This window comes from Podarcis erhardii (genome assembly GCF_964252035.2).
Source record: "Podarcis erhardii genome assembly, chromosome: 13".
Lineage (NCBI taxonomy): Eukaryota > Metazoa > Chordata > Lepidosauria > Squamata > Lacertidae > Podarcis > Podarcis erhardii.
The window spans coordinates 5,501,309-5,520,798 of NC_138502.1; the positions used below are offsets into that span (position 1 = coordinate 5,501,309).

A 19,490-nucleotide genomic window follows, 5' to 3' on the forward strand; every position below is an offset into this window, starting at 1 on the left:
CAGCACTCCTGCCAAACTGCAAGCCCCCATGATTCTCTGGGGAGAAACCATGACATTTACAATCCTTTGCAGGGATTGTAACCTGGATATAAAAGAGAGAGAAGTTAGAGTTATTGAGGAGGCATACAAATTCATTTTTAAAGAAAGGAGGCACGTCCTTCGGAATAACCCTGCCATGCTGAATACATCAGTTGCTTAAAGCATGGTGCAGATATGGCCCAGGTGGAGTTCCCGCCAGCTCCTGCACTTTGAATTGGCCAATGAGAAGCCTGCTCAGGTGAGAGGGGATGCCTCGCTGCTGAAAGGCCATTGGCTGCCCACCTGCCAGGGCAGAACAGAGCCTGTTCAGTCCTCTGCTGCACTGGTTTTAAGTAAGAAGACAGGCCCAAAGAAACCAGTCTTCTTTCAAAATCCTTGAACGTTAAACAAGAAAGTGGTGGTGCCGGCTGCAGAGAGAACCAATACCTTGCAAGTACGGAACGTACCTTACGTAGCACTGGTAAAAGTGTCAGTTCCACATATAGGGATGTTGTACACGAATAAGGGGCTCAGACAAACATTAGCCAATCAGTGCTCCTTCATCACAAGGCAGCAGAGAATTAAGGTCACAATCTTCCTTCTCCATTTTGCAAACTCTGCATCTGGTCCTCTAAAGAAGATAAGGGAAGAAGATTATATATTTTGTGTTCTCATGTTGTACTTTTATGTTCTGAACTGCCTGTGATTTGCTAATGAAGGGTGGTATACAAATTAAATAATAACAATAGGCGAACTTCCCCATAGCTATTAGGATTTCCCACAAACCCTAATTGCACTCAAGTTTCTGGAAGGACTTTCTGAGAACCTCACAGAATAGCCTCTTCTTGGATTGTCTGGGTGGAGCTACTGATGGGAAACATATCTCACCAAAGTCTCCCAGGATGCTATATAAGTAGGCCTGGTGGCCCACATGCCATTCACACTGAATCCTAAAATGTGGGCCAAGATCTTCTTACCATTTGTGGGACGCCTTTGCGGGGCCAGCCTGCCACTGACTTCTTCCCAGTCTACTCCAGGTGAGTTTGCTTCTCTTTCCTTCCTCTTTGCAGCCTTCTCATGCATGTACCTGAAATCTGGGCATCTGGAACTACCCTTAGAAACAGAGCAATAACAACCCTTGGATTCTCTTACATCAACTTTTCTGCTTATTTGCCAGCAGTAAACGGGATAGTCTTTCGAAAGGGACAGATCCCATGGTTCCAAAACAAATACCCTTTTATTAACATTTGTAAGTGCCTGTTTCTGTGTGCTGCAATCTTTGTATGTTTAGGGAACAGAAGAGACATTCTTGTGATAGGGGCAAAGAAGGCAGGGCTCTCACAAACTATGTAGCTGAAATTATTTAGCTGAGATTCCTGCATTACAGGGGAAGGTTCTATCAGGGAGGTTCTATCTATACAGAAACACAGCTATCATCAAGCCTTGACCGATGAACGGGACACTCCTTCTACCTGGGATGGTCGTCTTCTTCCACCGAGCGTGCAGCTTAGGGAGGGACGCACATGGAGCTATCATCAACCCTTGATTGAAGAACGTTACACTCCTATCTGGGATGGTCTTCCTCTTCCACTGAACATGCAGCTTAGGGGGACACACACATGAAACAGGGGGACACCTGCCTAGCCAGCCAGGTCAGTCAGATCAGCCCTGGCGATCAATGGGGTGACAGATGTCTCAGTCGGATCACCCTCACATCCGTCTTGAGATGTCTCCTGGGGCTCCCAAGTTCAATCATGTATGAGACAATGTGTGCAGAACTAGGTATACACACGATGGAATATTGAGTGTGGGATAGCACTATAAAATACTGGTTGCATTTCCATTTTGTTCCCAACCTTTGAGTCTACTCTCTGACCTACTTACGGACTCTTATAAATCCAGAAGTTCCAACTCTTACATAGGAAAATCAGATCTATTGGTATTCAAATCAGATCTTGAAACCCTGGTATAATTCGAGTGAGCAATATATTTAATGCAATAGTCAAAACAGATTAAGGTACATTGGGGGGGGGGGAACAACATCAAGTCAGGTGTAAATAAAATTTGCTCCCCCGAAATAACGGGGTCACATATCTGAAAATTAATAATTTCTGTCCAAAGCAGGACCTTTATCTTAGCCCGGCTGAATGTTTTTGCTTCAGCTTTTGTCAAGGGCAGATTTTTAAACATCCCCTGAAATGATAGACATTGTGGATGTTCTTTTAATGTGTTGGACACTGTAGAACATATCTTTTTCTACTGTCCTTTTTACAACATGCTACACAAACGCAAATGCATGCTACCCCCCCCCCCTTTTTGTGTAGTCTAACATCACGGCACAATGAAAATATCCGATTCTATCTGTCTGACATTAACCTGGAATTAACTGCAAGGGGGTTTGAGGTTTTGTTTATAGTATCTCTTGAAATGCTGAATGGCACTATTTAGCAGGAAGAAATCCCAATGAAAATCCTCATCATTATATATTTTACATGGCTGTTTATTTGAATATATTTTAAATGTTTTAGGATGCCCTATATTTGTAATGCCTAGAAAAGTTTTGATGAAGTAAGTAAGTAAGCATTACAGGGGGTTGGACTAGATGAGCATTGGGGTCCCTTCCAATTCTAGAATTCTATGATTCCACGAAAAGAGAATATGCATGGGAAAGAGGGTCAGAGAGAAGGAAAATCACAGGGGTGTAGAGAAGAACAGACAAAAGCAGACAAAAGCAAGACTGGAAGGACAGAGATGAAAAGCAGAGGTTTTAACCTATGGCATTTATTCATTTGCTGATTTTTAAATCATTTCTAAACTGCTTAAATCTTAAACAGTGCACTAAGCAACATAAAAACTGTAAAGCAATATAACCCCCCCCCATAAAAACAGCAATATAAAGTCATTAAAAAACCAGGAATTTCATCTTTCTTTCTGTCTATTTTGCTCTCCTAGGTGAAATATTGGTGTGCATTTTCTCTGGCTGTCCCCGAAGGTATGATGATTACGTGGCAGGCAGGTGGCCAATCAGGTAACAACTCCAGCATCCTAAGTGCACGCATTGGGAGCGTCAGCATTGCATTTCCAGACTTTTCGTGGGGGAACAACTTCGTCTGTTGAGTATCCCTCCCTGGGTCCCAAACAAAAGTCAATGAACCTGAAGGTAAAAACTCTTGACAAAGTTGGGACTTAGTTTTCCTTTGAAAAGCGTGGTTTGGGAGGGGGATGATTGTTTCCAGATTGCTTAAGATTCTCTCAGGGACTGACCATTTCAAAACTGCTTCCTCCTTAATTCAGAAATTTATTTCTGCTTTCCATTATGGCCTGTTGAGATAATAAATATCAGTGGTGACAGTGGGCAGCCCTGTCTGGTTCCGTTGCTTATTTTGCACTCCTCAGTAATTCTTCCGTTGATGATCAATTTTGCATATTGTTCCGATAGATGGCATTTATTCCTTTACAAATATTTTCTCCCAGTCCAATTTCTTCCATTAATTTTTTCATAAACTTCCAGGACACGTTGTCAAAAGCTTTTTCAGCGTTCACCAACCTAATAGCTGCTGGTTTATCAATTTTAATATCCAAATATTCTAATACATTAATCACACATCTAATATTGGATTGCATAAATTGTCTGGGAAGAAATCCGGTTTGATCTTTATGAATTATCTCTTTCAGCACCATTTTTAATCTATTTGCAAGAATGTCTGCAAATATCTTGTAACCGTTATTTAGCAGTGCAATGGGTCTGTAATTGGCCATGTTTGAGGCATCTGTTCCCTGTTTGTGGATAAGAGTAATAAAGCTGTCCTTCCAGGTTTTCGGTAGCTTTCCATTTGTCAGAATATTATTCATTAGGTCTTTCATGGGAAGAAATAATGCTTGTTCTAACTTTCTATAGTAATTAGCTGGGAGACCATCTCAGCTAATTAGGTGTCTTTCCTAATTTTGATCTCTGTATAGCTTGTTGCACCTCCATAGCTGTTATTGGTGAGTTCAAAAATTCAGTTTTTTCCTTAGGTATTATTGGTAGTTTATTTTTTCCCAAATAATCAATTATTTTTTCTAGAGTCTCTGGACCTTCTTTATATAGTTTTCCGAAAAAACTAGCAAAGTTTTTACTAATTTCCTTCGGTTCTTGAATCCATTTGTCTTCAATTTTAATTTTATTGATAATTCTATCTTCCTTTTTCTTCTTTAATTGCCAGGCCAGAAGTTTGCCAGATTTATTTGCAAACTCAAAATTTCTATGTCTCAACCATTTTATCTTCCATTCTATCTCTTTGTTTATTATCATGGAGAATTGCGTCTGTAAAATTTTTATACTTTGCTTAATTAGTTCATAATCTGGTTTTTGGAAAAGGATCCTTTCCTTTTTTCTAATTTCCTTCCAGATCTCCACTTTCTTCTTCTCCTTTATTTTCCTTTGGAATGCATTTTGTTGGATAAAGAAGCCTCTTATGATGGCTTTACTCACGTCCCAAACCGTCTCTAGATCTACTCCTTGATTTAAATTAAACTTAAAATATTCTTCTAAGATTTGCTTGGCCTTCTGTACAGTTTTTTATTCATTTAACATACTCTCATTAAGTTGCCACCTTTTAATCTTTTCTTCTTTTCCTTTAAAGTTAACCCAGACTGCGCTGTGATCTGAAATTGTCCTTGGGTGGATTTCTGCTTTTGTAATATTATTTAATAAATGCTTTGTTGTCCAGTTCGCATCGATTCGTCGCGCCGATTTATGTGGCTCTGAATAATGTGTAAATTCTTTCTCTGTTGGATTCTTAAACCTCCAAGCGTCAAACAAATTCAGGAGTTCTATTAATTGGAAAAATGTAGTTGGGAGTTTGTTCTGCCTCTTTTCTTTCTTCTTTATTGTTCTCCATTAAAATCTCCTAATAATATAATTCCCTCCCCCTAAATATTCTATGACTCTTTCTTCTAAGAATTGATAGAATTCGGATTTTCTCTCATTTGGTGCATAAATTCCAATAACTATCACTTTTTCATTATTGATCTTAACTTCTATAATCACTGTTCGACCTTTTTCATCATTGTAAAGCAGTTTGGGCTCCAGCTGAGGTTTTACATAGATTACCACACCTCTCTTTTTTTCTTTACTTGATGCAATAAACTCAAGCCCCAATCTTTTATTTATTAATACTCTTTTATGTTTTTCCGCTACATGGGTTTCTTGCAGACAGATTAGATCATATTTTTGCTTAACCAGAATATGTTGGTGGAATTGCTTCTCAGTTAGTTTACCATTCTCATGAAGTTTCATTCAGTGAACATCCTTCTCAGAACCAGCTTGATGTTCCAGAGTAAGAAATTGCTTCGTTTGCTCTGCATCTTTTGTAGCTGCTCAAATAACAAATATATTTTTTCTGTAAATGACAGAATGTTAAGTGTGTGTGTGTGTGTGTGTGTAGGTTATTCCAATCCCCCCCATAGAATCTATTAGAAATTACCAACATTGTGATATGATAGCAAGAAACATACTCATTATACAAAGGGATCAACAAATTCTACCTCTATATGCAGAATGGTGACAAAATTCTACCAGCACATCCTTGCTTTGGCATTTGCTGTGAACAAAATCAATGACAATCCGAAGTTCCTACCCAATGTCACACTTGGATTCCATATCTATGATAGCTACTACGAAGCAAGGATGACTTATCGTACCACTTTGGGTGTGCTCTTCAAAACAGATAAATTTGTTCCCAACTACCAGTGTGACAGACACAAAAAGCTCACGGCTATCATTGGCGGACTTGGCTCTGATACCTCAAATCAGATTTTCCTACACAGGGCCACGCGCCCTGAGTATTTCATTATATATTTTACATGACCAAAGCAAGACTGGAAGGAGTTAGATGAAAAGCAGAGGTTTTAACCTACGGCATTTATTCATTTGCTGATTTTTAAATCATTTCTAAGCTGCTTCAATCTTAAACAGTGCACTAAGCATCGTAAAAACTGTAAAGCAATATAACCCCCCCCATAAAAACAGTAATATAAAGTCATTAAAAAACCAGGAATTTCATCTGTCTGTCTGTCTATCTATTTTGTTCCCTTAGGTGCAACATTGGTGTTCACTGTCTCCGGCTCTGTCCCCGAAGGCATGATGATTATGTGGCTGGCAGGTGGCCAATCAGGTAACACCTCCGGCGTCATAAGTGCGCGCATTGGTAGCACAGCATACCTCAGCCTTGCACTACTAGATGTTTCGCAGGTGGGAGGGGGCAAAGAGAGAGAGGACAAAGTTAAGCCACACAGGCAAATCCTGAAGTTGGGTTAAAAAGAAAAAGGGTGGAGAGCTTCCTTGTTCTCTGTCTCTCGACAAGCAACCTTGGGTGGGTCTCCCTAACTGGTGGCCTCTGCTTGCTCTACATGGGCAATTTGGTGGGTGGGGGAGGACACACATGCCTGCATGGTCTAAGGAGGGTGAGAGGCACCCATTGCTCAAGGCAGTGGTTCTCAACCAGTGTGCCGTGGCACGCTGAGGTGCCTTGGATTGTGGGCAACACTGGCCTCTCTCCCTCTTTCCTTCCCTCACACCTATGATGTCCTCTCACATTTCTGACTCTCAAAGGCTTGCACAGCTGTTTGTTGCAACCCGAATACAAGGGAAAGCTGCCTCTGGGGCTGGCCATTGGGTGCTGGTTGCCAGGAGGTGAGGCGGCCTTGAAGTAAGCAAGCAAGCGGGCGAGGAGCCAAGCCGGTCAGTCTGCCAGCCATTGCAGATGGGAATGGACAGACAGGTGGGAAGGTGGGCAGGCAGGCACCATGCTGGCTTTTATTGTGCTTGCTGTGTGCAATGCCTGCCTGGAAGCTGAGTGCCCAGTCCTGAAGGGGAGCCTTTCTTCCATGCAGGCCTGGCAGGGCCCACTGCTGCCATTGCTGCTCCCTGGGTAGCACTCCCTGGGTAGTCCCTCACTTTCACCTTTGGCCAGTCTCCGTTGGGCCACCAAGTCTGGGGACATCTTCTTCCCAGGCCCCCATGGGGCTGTGTGAGGAGGCACCTCTCTTCAGGGCAGGAGGGGGGCAGCTCTGAGACCAGGAGCAGTGGCAGCGGCTACCTGCAGTTCTCCCTAGGAGAGGAGATAGGAGAGGAGGCTGAGAGAACCCTCCACCATGGAGGGTGTGTGGAAAAGGGTGAGAAGCTGCCAGCTCTGCAGGCAAGGGTGACATAAATGGGCTTCTGAGCCCCACAGGGGTGCTGCAGAAATCATGCAGTTGGTGAAGGGAGCCATGGACTCAAAAAAGTTGAAAACCTCTGGCTTAAAGAGAAGGCTCAAAGAAGGAGAGGGTGGATGTGTAGGGAAAGGGCGTGAGACATGGTGTCTCTTCATTGGGGGGAGCAATCAGTTCGTTTTCTTTCTCTCTCCTCTTCTGCTTCCTCTAGCCAGCAACGGTGTGTATAAAGTAAGCAAATGCTCATGTATTAATGCATTAATGGGAGTTTTTCCTGGGTAAACGTAGGAATGTGTTGCATTTTTAAAGCATCCCGAGGCTCTTTGTTGATGCTGCAAACAGGGCGACTTCTCTGGAAATAAACAGCGTAGTACATTAATACTGACTTAAGTGCAAATTGAAGATACCAGAAAATGCAAAGGAAGACAATATGCCTTGATTTTTATTAGTCCCCTCATTGCTTTCCTTTTGGTGAAGGGCTTGGAGAACAGGTTGAAGTTTTTAATTGCCGGTAGACCAGGTGTACATGCAAGACGTGAACCCTTTTCTTGCACATGCTAGTCTTGTGACCAGTGTCTGAAGATCCTTGTGACTTGGCATCTGGCAAAGAATGAGATGATCCTTGGACTGTTCATTGCCTTTTGCTCTGCTGCGTGCAAACTCTGCTAGATTGGTATCAAATATTAATAAAGCAATATTTGTTTTGGAACCAAGGGATCTTTCCCTTGGGAATGACTATCCCAATCTTCTTTAGAGGACAAGATGCAGAATTAGCAAAACAGAGAAGGAACACTCTGACCTTACACCTCCGCCGCCTTGTGACTAGACTCATTAGTGAGAAAGGAATAACATACACGTCAACTGTCCTGAATTTTCTGAGGCTGCCTTGAAAGCAATGAAATACAAAAAAATGGTGTGTATGTGTAAGCTAAAGCAAAATAAAAAAATGTACGTGGAAAGGCTGATTTGAAAATTTGTGGGAATGGCAGTGTATTCAGCCTCAAATGTTACTGAGTAAAAGATAAATGGAGTAGCTAGCCTATAGCACGTCCTTCCAACATAAGTTGTATCAAAAATACCCCCAAAAATACTATTGCCACAATTAGGTCACTTGAAAAGATAAATAATTGTTGTTCACCAATCTTATTATCAAACAAGCTTCACTGAAAAAATATTTTCTGGTGCCCTGATCTTAATATGAAATTCTATTGTCTCCTAGTTATACCACAACACAAAGTCTGTTGGTTACACCTGAAACACACCTTAAAGGTATACTGTTACCATTCATACTGGAAATGTTGCCAAATACTGCTTAGCTAAATGTTACGATACAAATGCCCATAAAAGGGGTTAAGCTGATTAAACAACCTTTAAATATAAGAACTCAGGTCAAGATGTGAATTTAGACCTGAAGGAATCATTGTCTTTGAACGGTACCTTTATATGTAAGGTTCCCTTGGCCGTAATCTATGTTCAGTATTTACAATACAACTTTTATTGTATTGATGGAATTGATTATTTATATGAGCAGGGTCTCATGGTTTTAAAAATGTTTATAGATCGTATATTGAACAGACAGCAATATTTTTTTTGTGTTTGGCTTTGTCAGGTCTGCAGGCATGCACGGAAGTTTCCGGTAAGAATTAATGAGCCTCCAACAGGTTTATAGTCCATTTATTTACAATAACACACAGAGAGCGGCATCGAGCCAACTTCTCTCAAGACACCAGTTGCTCAGTCTGAATCTCCTGCCCTTCCGCAGCACTAAGCGCCAGTTCCCCATCATCCTGCCCCTGTGCTTCCCTTGCTCCTTAACCCTTTCCTGCCTCCTAATCCAAGGGGAAGGAGCAGCATCACCGCTGCTCTCAGAGGCAGAGCCTTCCAGACGTTCCCTCCCTCCTGGTTACCTAGCAAAGTTATCAGGGCTGTCTATTTCCCTCAACCTCCAACTGTGAGACTTCTGAATCTGCTATTCTCTCTGTTACTGGGAATCTTGAAGGAAGGGCCCCCCCAGTTCTTCTCTTCCTCCTCTGTTAAAGGCTGCTCTGTCTGGGACGGTCTTTCTTCCTGGTCAGAGTCAGACCAGTCTCTGGCATCCAACGCTGGCCAGCCCCTGACAGCTTTACAGCAGTACACCAATGAAGGAAGTATTTGGAAACAGGTGTTTCATGCTAGCTACTCCATGTTTTTTGCTCATTAGCATTTGTCCAGGGGGTCACGAAGAGTCGGACACGACTAAACGACTAAACAACAACACCACCACACTACCATTCACATAAAATGAATTTTCAAGTCAGACTTTTTGTGCATGTTTTGTTTTGTTTTTGTTTTTTGCTTTATGGAAGCAATTAACCCATCATGGATTCTTCCTTAAGCTGGTCTTAAAGAGGCAATGGGCTTGCAGCTACCTTTTACTTTGTAGCTGAAATATACTCAGAGTAGCGTAGCTGCAATTTAGCCCACGTCCCTTTGAAGAGTCACTTGGCTCCCCATCTTCCCTGGGCACTAACTTGACATTGAGATTGGGAAGGGGGCTTGACATCATGAGGGTGTCACTGGACATACATGGAAAGATTGTCAGTGAACTACCCTGCATGAGGGGATATGGGGTGGGCTGCCTGCGTACACATGTGTCTTGCGGGGCACCCCCTTATCCCATTTACACTGAGGAGCCCTAGTTCCCCCGGCTGGGGGGCTGGGAGGGATACATGCCCAATGCCTTAGCCAAGGCTTCCTATATTTGAAAGGTTAATAAAGTTGTGGCCAAATTTCCATTCCATAACACGTTGTCATGAGTCATTATTCCTTTCTGGTTGTCCCTGGGAAGGTCGCCACCTAGTCAGGCAATGTTTACCCAGCCTAGGGTGACTTAGATGGACAGGTGGTGCACTTCTATTGGAGGCAGATTTTTCTTTCCTTGCCTTGGTGGCCCATTCCACACATTTAAGGAGCTACCTAGGTAACTGTGCAGAGGTTATGGGATATGGTGTGGGATGTAACGCATCAGTACAGTCAATTACAACATGCTTTGCTTCCTAGAGTGGACACTGTCAGGCGGGTGTTGAACTTCCTGTTCCCCCTGTAAGTGACTCAGCCGATGGGCATGATTCTATAAAAGGGCAAGTCACGCAGTCATCTTGTCTCAGTTAACTCTCAGTTCATTCTCACAACCATTTTGTTGTCTGCTGGCTCTCAGGCAGCATCACTTGGGCCCATCCTCACAAAGGATGTAAGCCACGTTCTATATTTGCAGCCTGAAGCTTAAAGCCTGCCTTCTAGGATGTGTACTGTGAACAACTTGTGAGTAAACTTATTGCTATACTTTTAAAGACAGACTTGTGAGTCTTTATTGTATTTTAAGAGGGAGAAAAGGAGACAACAGGAAAAAACCATCTAGGCAAGCCAGATTGGATTAGTCATCTTGTAGAGATTCAAACAAATCTACTGAAATATACTCAGAGTCAAGTGTGGATTTCATGCTCTTTATTCAGCTAATAGTAGCTAGGAATGGAAGTTCCCCCCCAAACGTCTGCTTCATATATATTATTTACACAATGGGCCCCACGCGATTGGCTAATTCCAGGATTCTCCTGTAGGCCAATCAGGTTGTGGATTCACTTCCACCTGGAGCTGGAGCTGGAGCTGGAGCTGGGTGGCTCCTGTGGACCAATCAGACTACTGAATAATGGATCCTATTGTTCTAGACCAATCAAACTGCTGCATTCTGAATCCTATTGTTTTAGGACCAATCAAACTGCTGCATTCTGAATCCTATTGTTCTAGGACCAATCAGACTGCTGCATTTTGTATCCTATTCAACTCAGTACATAACATCTACCAATTAGCTTCTGGGAATATAGAGGGGATTTGCTCTGCTACATCACTCACTAGTGTGAGCGAAGGAAGGATATTACTTAACAAATATTTCCTTGCCTATTATAGTGGTACCTCGGGTTATGTACTTAATTTGTTCCGGAGGACCGTACTTAACCTGAAACTGTTCTTAACCTGAAGCACCACTTTAGCTAATGGGGCCTCCTGCTGCTGCCACGCCACCACCGCACAATTTCTGTTCTCATCCTGAAGCAAAGTTCTTAACCTGAGGTAATATTTCTGGGTTAGGGTTAGCGGAGTCTGTAAACTGAAGCGTATGTAACCCGAGGTACCACTGTCTCCTAAACATCCCCACAAGGGGGATGTTTTTAGCTCTCCTTGGTTTACGAACCCAGCCTGTGCAGCAACCTGAACATGCCAATACCTTCTCTGGAAAGGCTGGGATGCTGGGTGTCTTCCATATAATGTTGGGAAATGGAGGCTTGTTCCTTCCTCCGAGTGGGTGGCTGTTGCAGATCCTCGTGCTTGGTCGCCGTCCCCAAGCAGCCGGAATGCAGATGGTGAGGTAGCCATCCAAGAGTTCCCCATGACACCTGGGGAGCTGGCAGGATAAGAGGCCTGCTTGGGTGAGAGGGGATGCTTTGCTGCTGAAAGGGCACTAGCGGCCCACCTGCCAGGGCAGCCACTGAGACATAAAAGCCCACAAAACCTTCTGCCCTCAATAAATTTATTTCTAGAACCTCCGCTATCTGACTATGTCCTCATCCAGCTCATGTAAGCCTAACAGGCCACAGATTTTCCTACTCAGGGCCACACGCACAATGACCCCCAGTCTTCTGTAGAGATTTGAAATGTCAGAGAATCTAAGAGATAATAACCAGCATTCCTACCAAACTGCAAGCCTCCATGATTCTCTGGGGAGAAACCATGACTTTTAAACCTCCTGCACTTTGAATTGGCCAATGAGAGGCCTGCACAGGTGAGAGGGGATGCCTCACTGCTGAAAGGCCATTGGCTGCCCACTTGCCAGGGCAGAACAGAGCCTGTTCAGTCTTCTGCTGCACTGGTTTTAAGTAAGAAGACAGGCCCAAAGAAACCAGTCTCTTTTCAAAATCCCCTTGAACGTTAAACAAGAAAGTGGTGGTGCCGGCTGCAGAGAGAAGCAATTCCTTGCAAGTACGGAACGTACCTTACGTAGCCCTGGTAAAAGTGCCAGTTCCACAGACTGTATAGGGATGTTGTACATGAATAAGGGGCTCAGACAAACATTAGCCAATCAGTGCTCCCTCATTACAAGGCAGCAGATAATTAAGGTCACAATGTTCCTTCTCCATCTTGCTAATTCTGCATCTTGTCCTCTAAAGAAGATAAGGGAAGAAGATTATATATTTTGTGTTCTCATGTTTTACTTTTATGTTCTGAACTGCCTGTTATCTGCTAATGAGGGGTGGTATACAAATTAAATAATAACAATTAAATAATCCTAATTACACTCAAGTTTTTGGAAGGACTTTCTGAGAACCTCACAGAATAGCCTCTTCTTGGATTGTCTGGGTGGAGCTACTGATGGGAAACAAAGTCTCCCAGGATGGTATATAAGCAGGCCTGGTGGCCCACATGCCATTCACACTGAATCCTAAAATGTGGGCCAAGATCTTCTTACCATTTGTGGGACTGCTTTGCGGGGCCAGCCTGCCACTGACTTCTTCTCAGGCTGCTCCAGGTGAGTTTGCTTCTCTTTCCTTCCTCTTTGCAGCCTTCTCATACATGTACCTGAAATCTGGGCATCTGGAACCACCCTTAGAAACAGAGCAGTAACCAACTTTTCTGCTTATTTGCCAGCAGTAAATGGGATAGTCATTCCAAAGGGACAAATCCCATGGTTCCAAAACAAATACTCTTTTATTAAGATTTGTAAGTGCCTGTTTCTGTGTGCTGAGACCTTTGTAGGTTTAGGGGACAGAAGAGACATTCTTCTGATTCAGGCAAAGAAGGCAGGGCTCTCTCAAACTATGTAGCTGAAATTATTTAGCTGAGATTCCTGCATTACAGGGGGAGGTTCTATCAGGGAGGTTCTATCTATACAGGGAGCACAACTATCATCAGGCCTTGACCGAGGAACAGTACACTCCTATCTGGGATTGTCTTCCTCTTCCACCGAGCGTGCAGCTTAGGGAGGGACACACATGAAACAGGGGGACGCCTGCCTAGCCAGCCAGGTCAGCCAGATCAGCCCTGGCGATCAATGGGGTGACAGATGTCTCAGTCGGATCACCCTCACATCCATCTTGAGACATCTCCTGGGGCTCCCAAGTTCAATCATGTATGAGACAAGGTGTGCAGAACTAGGTATACACACGGTAGAATATTGAGTGTGGGCTAGCACTATAAAATACTGGTTGCATTTCCATTTTGTTGCCAACATTTCAGTCTACTCTCTGACCTACTTACGGACTCTGATAAATACAGAAGTTCCAACTCTTACATAGGAAAATCAGATCTATTGGTATTCAAATCAGATCTTGAAACCCTTGTATAATTCGATTGAGCAATATATTTATTGCAATAGTCAAACCAGATTAAGGTACATTGGGGGAAACAACTTCAAGTCAGGTGTAAATAAAATTTGCTCCCCCGAGATAACAGGGTCACATATTTCAAAAATAATAATTTCTGTCCAACTCAGGACCTTTATCTTAGCCCGACTGAATGTTTTTCCTACAGCTTTTTTCAAGGGCAGATTTTTATACATCCCCAGAAATGATAGAAATTGTGGATGTTCTTTGAATGTGCCACACACACTGTAGAACATATCCTTTTCTACTATCCATTTTACAACCTGCTATGCAAACGCATGCTGCCCCCCTTTTTGGGTAGTCTAAAATCACGGCACAATAAAAATATCCGATTCTATCTGTCTGACATTAACCCAGAATTAACTGCAAGGGGGGCTGAGGTTTTGTTAATAGTATCTCTTGCAGTGCTAAATGGCACTATTTAGCAGGAAGAAATCCCAATGAAATTCCTCATCATTATATATTTTACGTGGCTGTTTATTTGTATATATTTTAAATGTTTTAGGATGCCCTATATTTGTAATGCCTAGAAAGGTTTTGATGAAGTAAGTAAGTAAGCATTACAGGGGCTTGGACTAGATGAGCATTGGGGTCCCTTACAATTCTGGAATTCTATGATTCCACGAAAAGAGAATATGCATGGGAAAGAGGGTCACAGAGAAGGAAAATCACAGGGGTGTAGAGAAGAACAAACGGCAGACAAAAGCAAGACTGGAAGGACTGAGATGAAAAGCAGAGGTTTTAACCTACGGCATTTATTCATTTGCTGATTTTTAAATCATTTCTAAGCTGCTTAAATCTTAAACAGTGCACTAAGCAACATAAAAACTATAAAGCAATATAACCCCCCCCATAAAAACAGCAATATAAAGTCATTATAAAACCAGGAATTTCATCTGTCTTTCTGTCTGTCTGTCTATCTATTTATTTTGTTCCCTTAGGTGTAATATTGATGTGTGCTGCCTCTGGCTCTGTCCCTGAAGGCATGATGATTACCTGGCAGGCAGGTGGCCAATCAGGTAACACCACCGACACCCTAAGTGCACGCACTGGTAGCACAGCATACGTCAGCTTTGTACAAGCATTACTTGCAGTGTCGAACGAGTACGTCTGTCGAAAATCCCTTCCTGGGTCCCAAAGAAAAGTCAAGGAACCTGAAGGTAAAAACTCTCGACACAGTTGGGACTTAGTTTTCTTTTGAAAAGCATGGTTTGGGAGAGGGATGATAGTTTCTAGATTGCTTAAGATCCTCTCAGGGACTGACCACTTCAAGACTGCTTCCTCCTTAATTCAGAAATTTATTTCTGCTTTCCATTATGGCCTGTTGAGATAAGACTTTCCCCACCAGTTGCCATGATATCGGTGCTAAAGACACAACTTGAAATTGCAATCAGTCAGGTGGAGGTCTGAACAGCAATTCTCCTCCTATCTCTGCAGAAAGGTTTTCACCGTTCTTGAACAATACTAAATGCACGTTTTTCTCAGAAGGTAACAATGGGAAAAGGAAAGGAAAGAGTGTGTACCCTGCAAGGGCCAAGGTGTCTCCCACAATAATTTCCACCCCCATTAAAAACCATTCCCACCTCCAGCCAAGGACCCTTCTAACCTTCATCTGCCTGTTGATCATGTTTACCCAGCATAGGGTGACCTAGATGAACAGATGGTGCCCTTCTATTGGAGGCAGATTTTTATATCCTTGCCCTGGTGGCCAAGTCCACACATTTAAGGAGCTCCGTACCTAGTTAGCGGCTCCAGGAGCAACTATGCAGAGATGGTATCATTGGATATGGGAAGTTTTTAGCTATCCTTGGTTTTCAAACCCAGCCTATACACCAATACCTTCTCTGGGAAGCCTGAGATGCTTTTTGTGCTGGGCGCTTTCTTTATATATGTTGGGGAAAGGAGCTCTGTAAATATTCCTGGAATCTCCACTATCCCACCGTGTCCTCATCCAGCTCAAGGAAGCCCCATGTATGTGCCACAGATCTTCCTACTCAGGTCAGCACACACAAGAACTTCAGTTAAATCCCCTTTGCTCCTTAAAGCTTTCATTAAGGATTTACACCCCTCTATCTACAGATTAAAAATGTTTGTCAGAGAATCCAGCAGAAAATAATCAGCACTAAATAGTGTCATAAATGTTGTCCATCAATTATGTCTAAACTTAATAGCTCTTGCCTCTCTCTTTCTCATACTTTCCCCACCCCAAAACTTAAAAAGACAAAGGGAACGGTCTCCATGACAACCTCTTTCACGCCACCCATAACGAAAGCAGCCTTCAGCGAGCACAGACAATCCTCACCGGCATGGTCATAGGGCTCAATGCAAGTGAAATTTCTGTCCAGTGGGTGAAGAATGCCCTCCTTGAAGGTCACCATGTGAATCCCCGAGTCTTGAAGGGCAACATCAAGGATTCCCTCTTGGCCCTCAGCCAGGTGGTAGTCCCCTACTCTGACTGGAACAACGGGACTTCATACTCCTGTACGTTTACCCGCACAGCAGGCACCGTGGAGCCCACCCAGAGGCCTGAGGAGAAATCCCAGGGTGAAAAATGATGCACACCCCATCCTCAGCATCAAAACCTCTTCAGCCTATCCCAGATTCAATAATTTCCATGTATCCATGTTTGGCCTAAGGCTGAATAAAAGTGAGCAAACTCACTGATTTTTCATGATCTGATCACTTGATTGAGGTGGTGGGCGGGTTCTGGGAAGAAGTGGGGAATGGATTAATCTCCCTGCAAAATCGTGTTGAAGTTTGATTATTGTAGAAGCAAAGTGTGTTTAGCACATAACCATGAAGTTCACTGGGGGGGCTTTTGGCTAGTCACTGTCTCTTAGCCTATCCTTCCTCACCAGGGTTTAGACTCTCCCGAGCACAGATATTTGTGTGTCCCCCCCTCCCCAGCTGAGCATGTCCTATAAAAAGAAAGGTGAGTGGAGTAACAATTCATTTTGCTGACCAGGGTCTTCTGCCTGTTGATCATGTTTACCCAGCATCAGTTGACCTAGATGAGCAGGTGGTGCAGTTCTGTTGGAGGCAGATTTTCATATCCTTGCCCTGGTGGTCCAGTCCACACATTAAGGAGCCACGTAGCTAGCTGAGATTCCTGCTTTGCAGGGGGTTGGAATAGATGACCCTTGGGCGCTTTTTCACGATTCAAGAAAAAGAAAATATGCATGGGAGAGAGGGTCAGAGAGAAGGGAAATCACAGGGGTGTAGAGATGGACGGATGGCAGACAAAAGCAAGAAGGACTGAGATGGAAAGCAGAGGTTTGAATCCAAGGCATTTTTTCATTCAATGATGTTAAAATCATTTCTAATCTGCTTTATGTTTAAAATAGCACACTTAAGGAGTGCAAAAGGACAATGTGCTACTGCTGTGAAGCATGTATGAAAAATATAGAAGGTAGGCAAACCCTTCAGAATAATCCTGTCAAGAATTCCTGTGTCCATCAGAATGTCATCATAGCCCTTTCTAGATACTCCTGCATGTCCTTCCTTCAAGACCACCATTTCCTAAATGCTGCCTGTCCGTCAGGTATGCCTAAATCTAATAACTGTTGCCTCTCCTTTTGTCTCATACTAACTCCCACCGGAAACTTAAAAAGACAAGGTGAATGGTCCCTATGCCAATTTCTATTGCACTGCGAAGAAACTAGCCTTCAGCAAGCACAGCTAATGCTCACCGGCTTGGTCACAGGGCTCAATACAAGTGAGGTTTCTGTTCAGTGGATTAATAATAATAATAATAATAATAATAATAATAATAATAATAATAATAATTTATACCCCACCCATCAGGCTGGGCTTCCCCAGCCATTTTGGGCAGCTCCCAACAGAATTAAAAGTACAATAAAACATCAAACATTAAAAACCTCCCTAAACAGGGATGCCTTCAAATGTCTTCTAAAAGTCAGATAGTTGTTTATTTCCTTGACATCTGATGGAAGGGCATTCCACAGGGCGGGCACCACTACTGAGAAGGCCCTCTGTCTAGTTCCCTCCTTGAGGGTCAGCATGTGAACACCCAAGTATTGAAGGACAGCAGTAAGGTTTCCCTCTTGGCCTTCAGCCAGGTGATAGTTTCCTACTCTGACTGAATCAAAGACACCATGAAGCTCACCCAGAGGCCTGAGGAGAAATCCCAGGGTGGAAAATGATGCACACCCCTTCCTCAGCATCACAAGCTCTCCAGCCTATACTACATCATTCTCTTCAGCCTATCCCAGATTCAAAGATTTCCATGCTTCATCTATAGATAAATAAAATCTCAATATCTCTCAGCTTAATGTACATCACAGGGGTTCTGTAATGATAATATAGAGAGGCATAGTAGTGTGTATGCTAACTTCAGCTCTTTGGAGAAACAGTGGGATACAAATCAACACTAGATGAAACATATTCTACTGTATCCATCCCATCTGGGGGCAAATTTCTGGTGAATGGGGAATGGGCCACCTGTCACTTTTTAGATTAGCAAATGGAATGTCCTGTATTCTTCTTATTCTGCCATAGTATGATAGAAAGCTTAGGCCATTCATATATAATATTAAAAGGGTAGTTGCAAAATGCCGCCCTTGAACATGTTGATTTCTGTTCCTTCTGTTCCTATGGGGATCTCTTAGCCACCTGCTACTTATTATTATAATGCTGCAAGGAACAGGGAAGAGTCATTATCAGATGTCGAAAAAGGAATTAACAGATTTGCTTTGGGGGTGGGGTTGAGGAACAGCACTCAAATGGTAAAGGGCTAATCACTGGCCTCCTAGGATCATGGAAGCCCCTATAATTTGTTCCAACTGCACAAAGCTCCAAATACTTGCCAGAGGATACTAGAAAATGATCAACCAGTAAATCTGAAAATTGATATAAATACCCACCCCCCGAGCAATGTACACCCGAGAGTAGGTGAAAAGGTGGGCAGGGCTCTGTCACTTTCCTTTCATACGTTTCCCCTTTTATTCCACCTTACATCAACAAACCTTGCTAGCACTTAAGGCATGCATTGATGTCTCAGTCAAAGACATAGCTGATGTATTTCTCTTAAAAGATGTGTTAGCAGAATTATCCACCAAAATAGGAGATTCTCAATCTAGAGATGCTTTGCTGATTGGATGTTGTGGCTTCTGATAGCTCTACCTTTGTTGCTTCCTATGGGGTACAAAGTAGATACTCTGGAGTGTCCCAGAAATGATCCCCACCCTGTTCCACATGAGTGGTTCCAGCCAGGAGCTCTCTTCATTGGTGGAACTGCTTCTCAGTGAGTTTACCATTCTCATGAAGTTTCATTCAGTGAAGATCCTTCTCAGAACCAGCTTGATGTTCCACAGTAAGAAATGGCTTCGTTTGCTCTGCATCTTTTGTAGTTGCTCAGATCACAAATATATTTTTCTGTAAATGACAGAATGTTGTGTGTGTGTGTGTCTGTCTGTCCGTGTGTGTGTGTAGGTTTGGCTAATACCCCCCCCCAATAGACTCTATTCAGAATTACCAATATTGTGATATGATAGCAGGAAACATACTCGTTATACAAAGGGATGAACGAATTCTACCTCTATATGCAGAATGGTGACAAAATTCTACCAGCACATCCGTGCTTTGGCATTTGCTGTGAACAAAATCAATGAGAATCCTAAATTCCTACCCAATGTCACACTTGGATTCCATATCTATGATAGCTACTACGATGCAAGGATGACTTATCGTACCACTTTGTTTTTGTTTTTTTTAAAATATATTTATTAAGGTTTAACAATTACAGAAAAAAGAAAAACACACAATAATAATACAAAAAAGATTACAATACTTCAAAAATAAAGGAAAATACAATACTAAAAAGAAAAAAGAAGAAAGAGAGAGAAA

At 42.8% G+C, this 19,490-nt stretch overlaps 1 protein-coding gene across 7 annotated transcripts in view; it reads left to right on the forward strand.

Moving 5' to 3' along the window:
* Nucleotides 1–684: 684 nt before the first annotated feature.
* Nucleotides 685–19,490, forward strand: part of LOC309327121 (uncharacterized protein) — a 40,260-nt gene continuing 21,454 nt past the window's right edge. The window contains exons 1-4 of one of the 7 annotated variants that reach the window (XM_081836201.1): nt 810–1,055; nt 6,099–6,176; nt 14,567–14,643; nt 15,893–16,285. In XM_081836201.1, the coding sequence (XP_081692327.1) occupies nt 950–1,055; nt 6,099–6,176; nt 14,567–14,643; nt 15,893–16,180 (549 nt within the window). In that variant the 5' untranslated portion in view covers nt 810–949 and the 3' untranslated portion in view covers nt 16,181–16,285. Of the gene's footprint in view, nt 1,056–3,083; nt 3,179–6,098; nt 6,535–10,184; nt 10,516–12,547; nt 12,773–14,566; nt 14,645–15,845; nt 16,558–19,490 lie in introns of those variants that run through there. The other 6 variants (XM_081836198.1, XM_081836200.1, XM_081836199.1 and 3 more) reach the window with 6 other exon arrangements.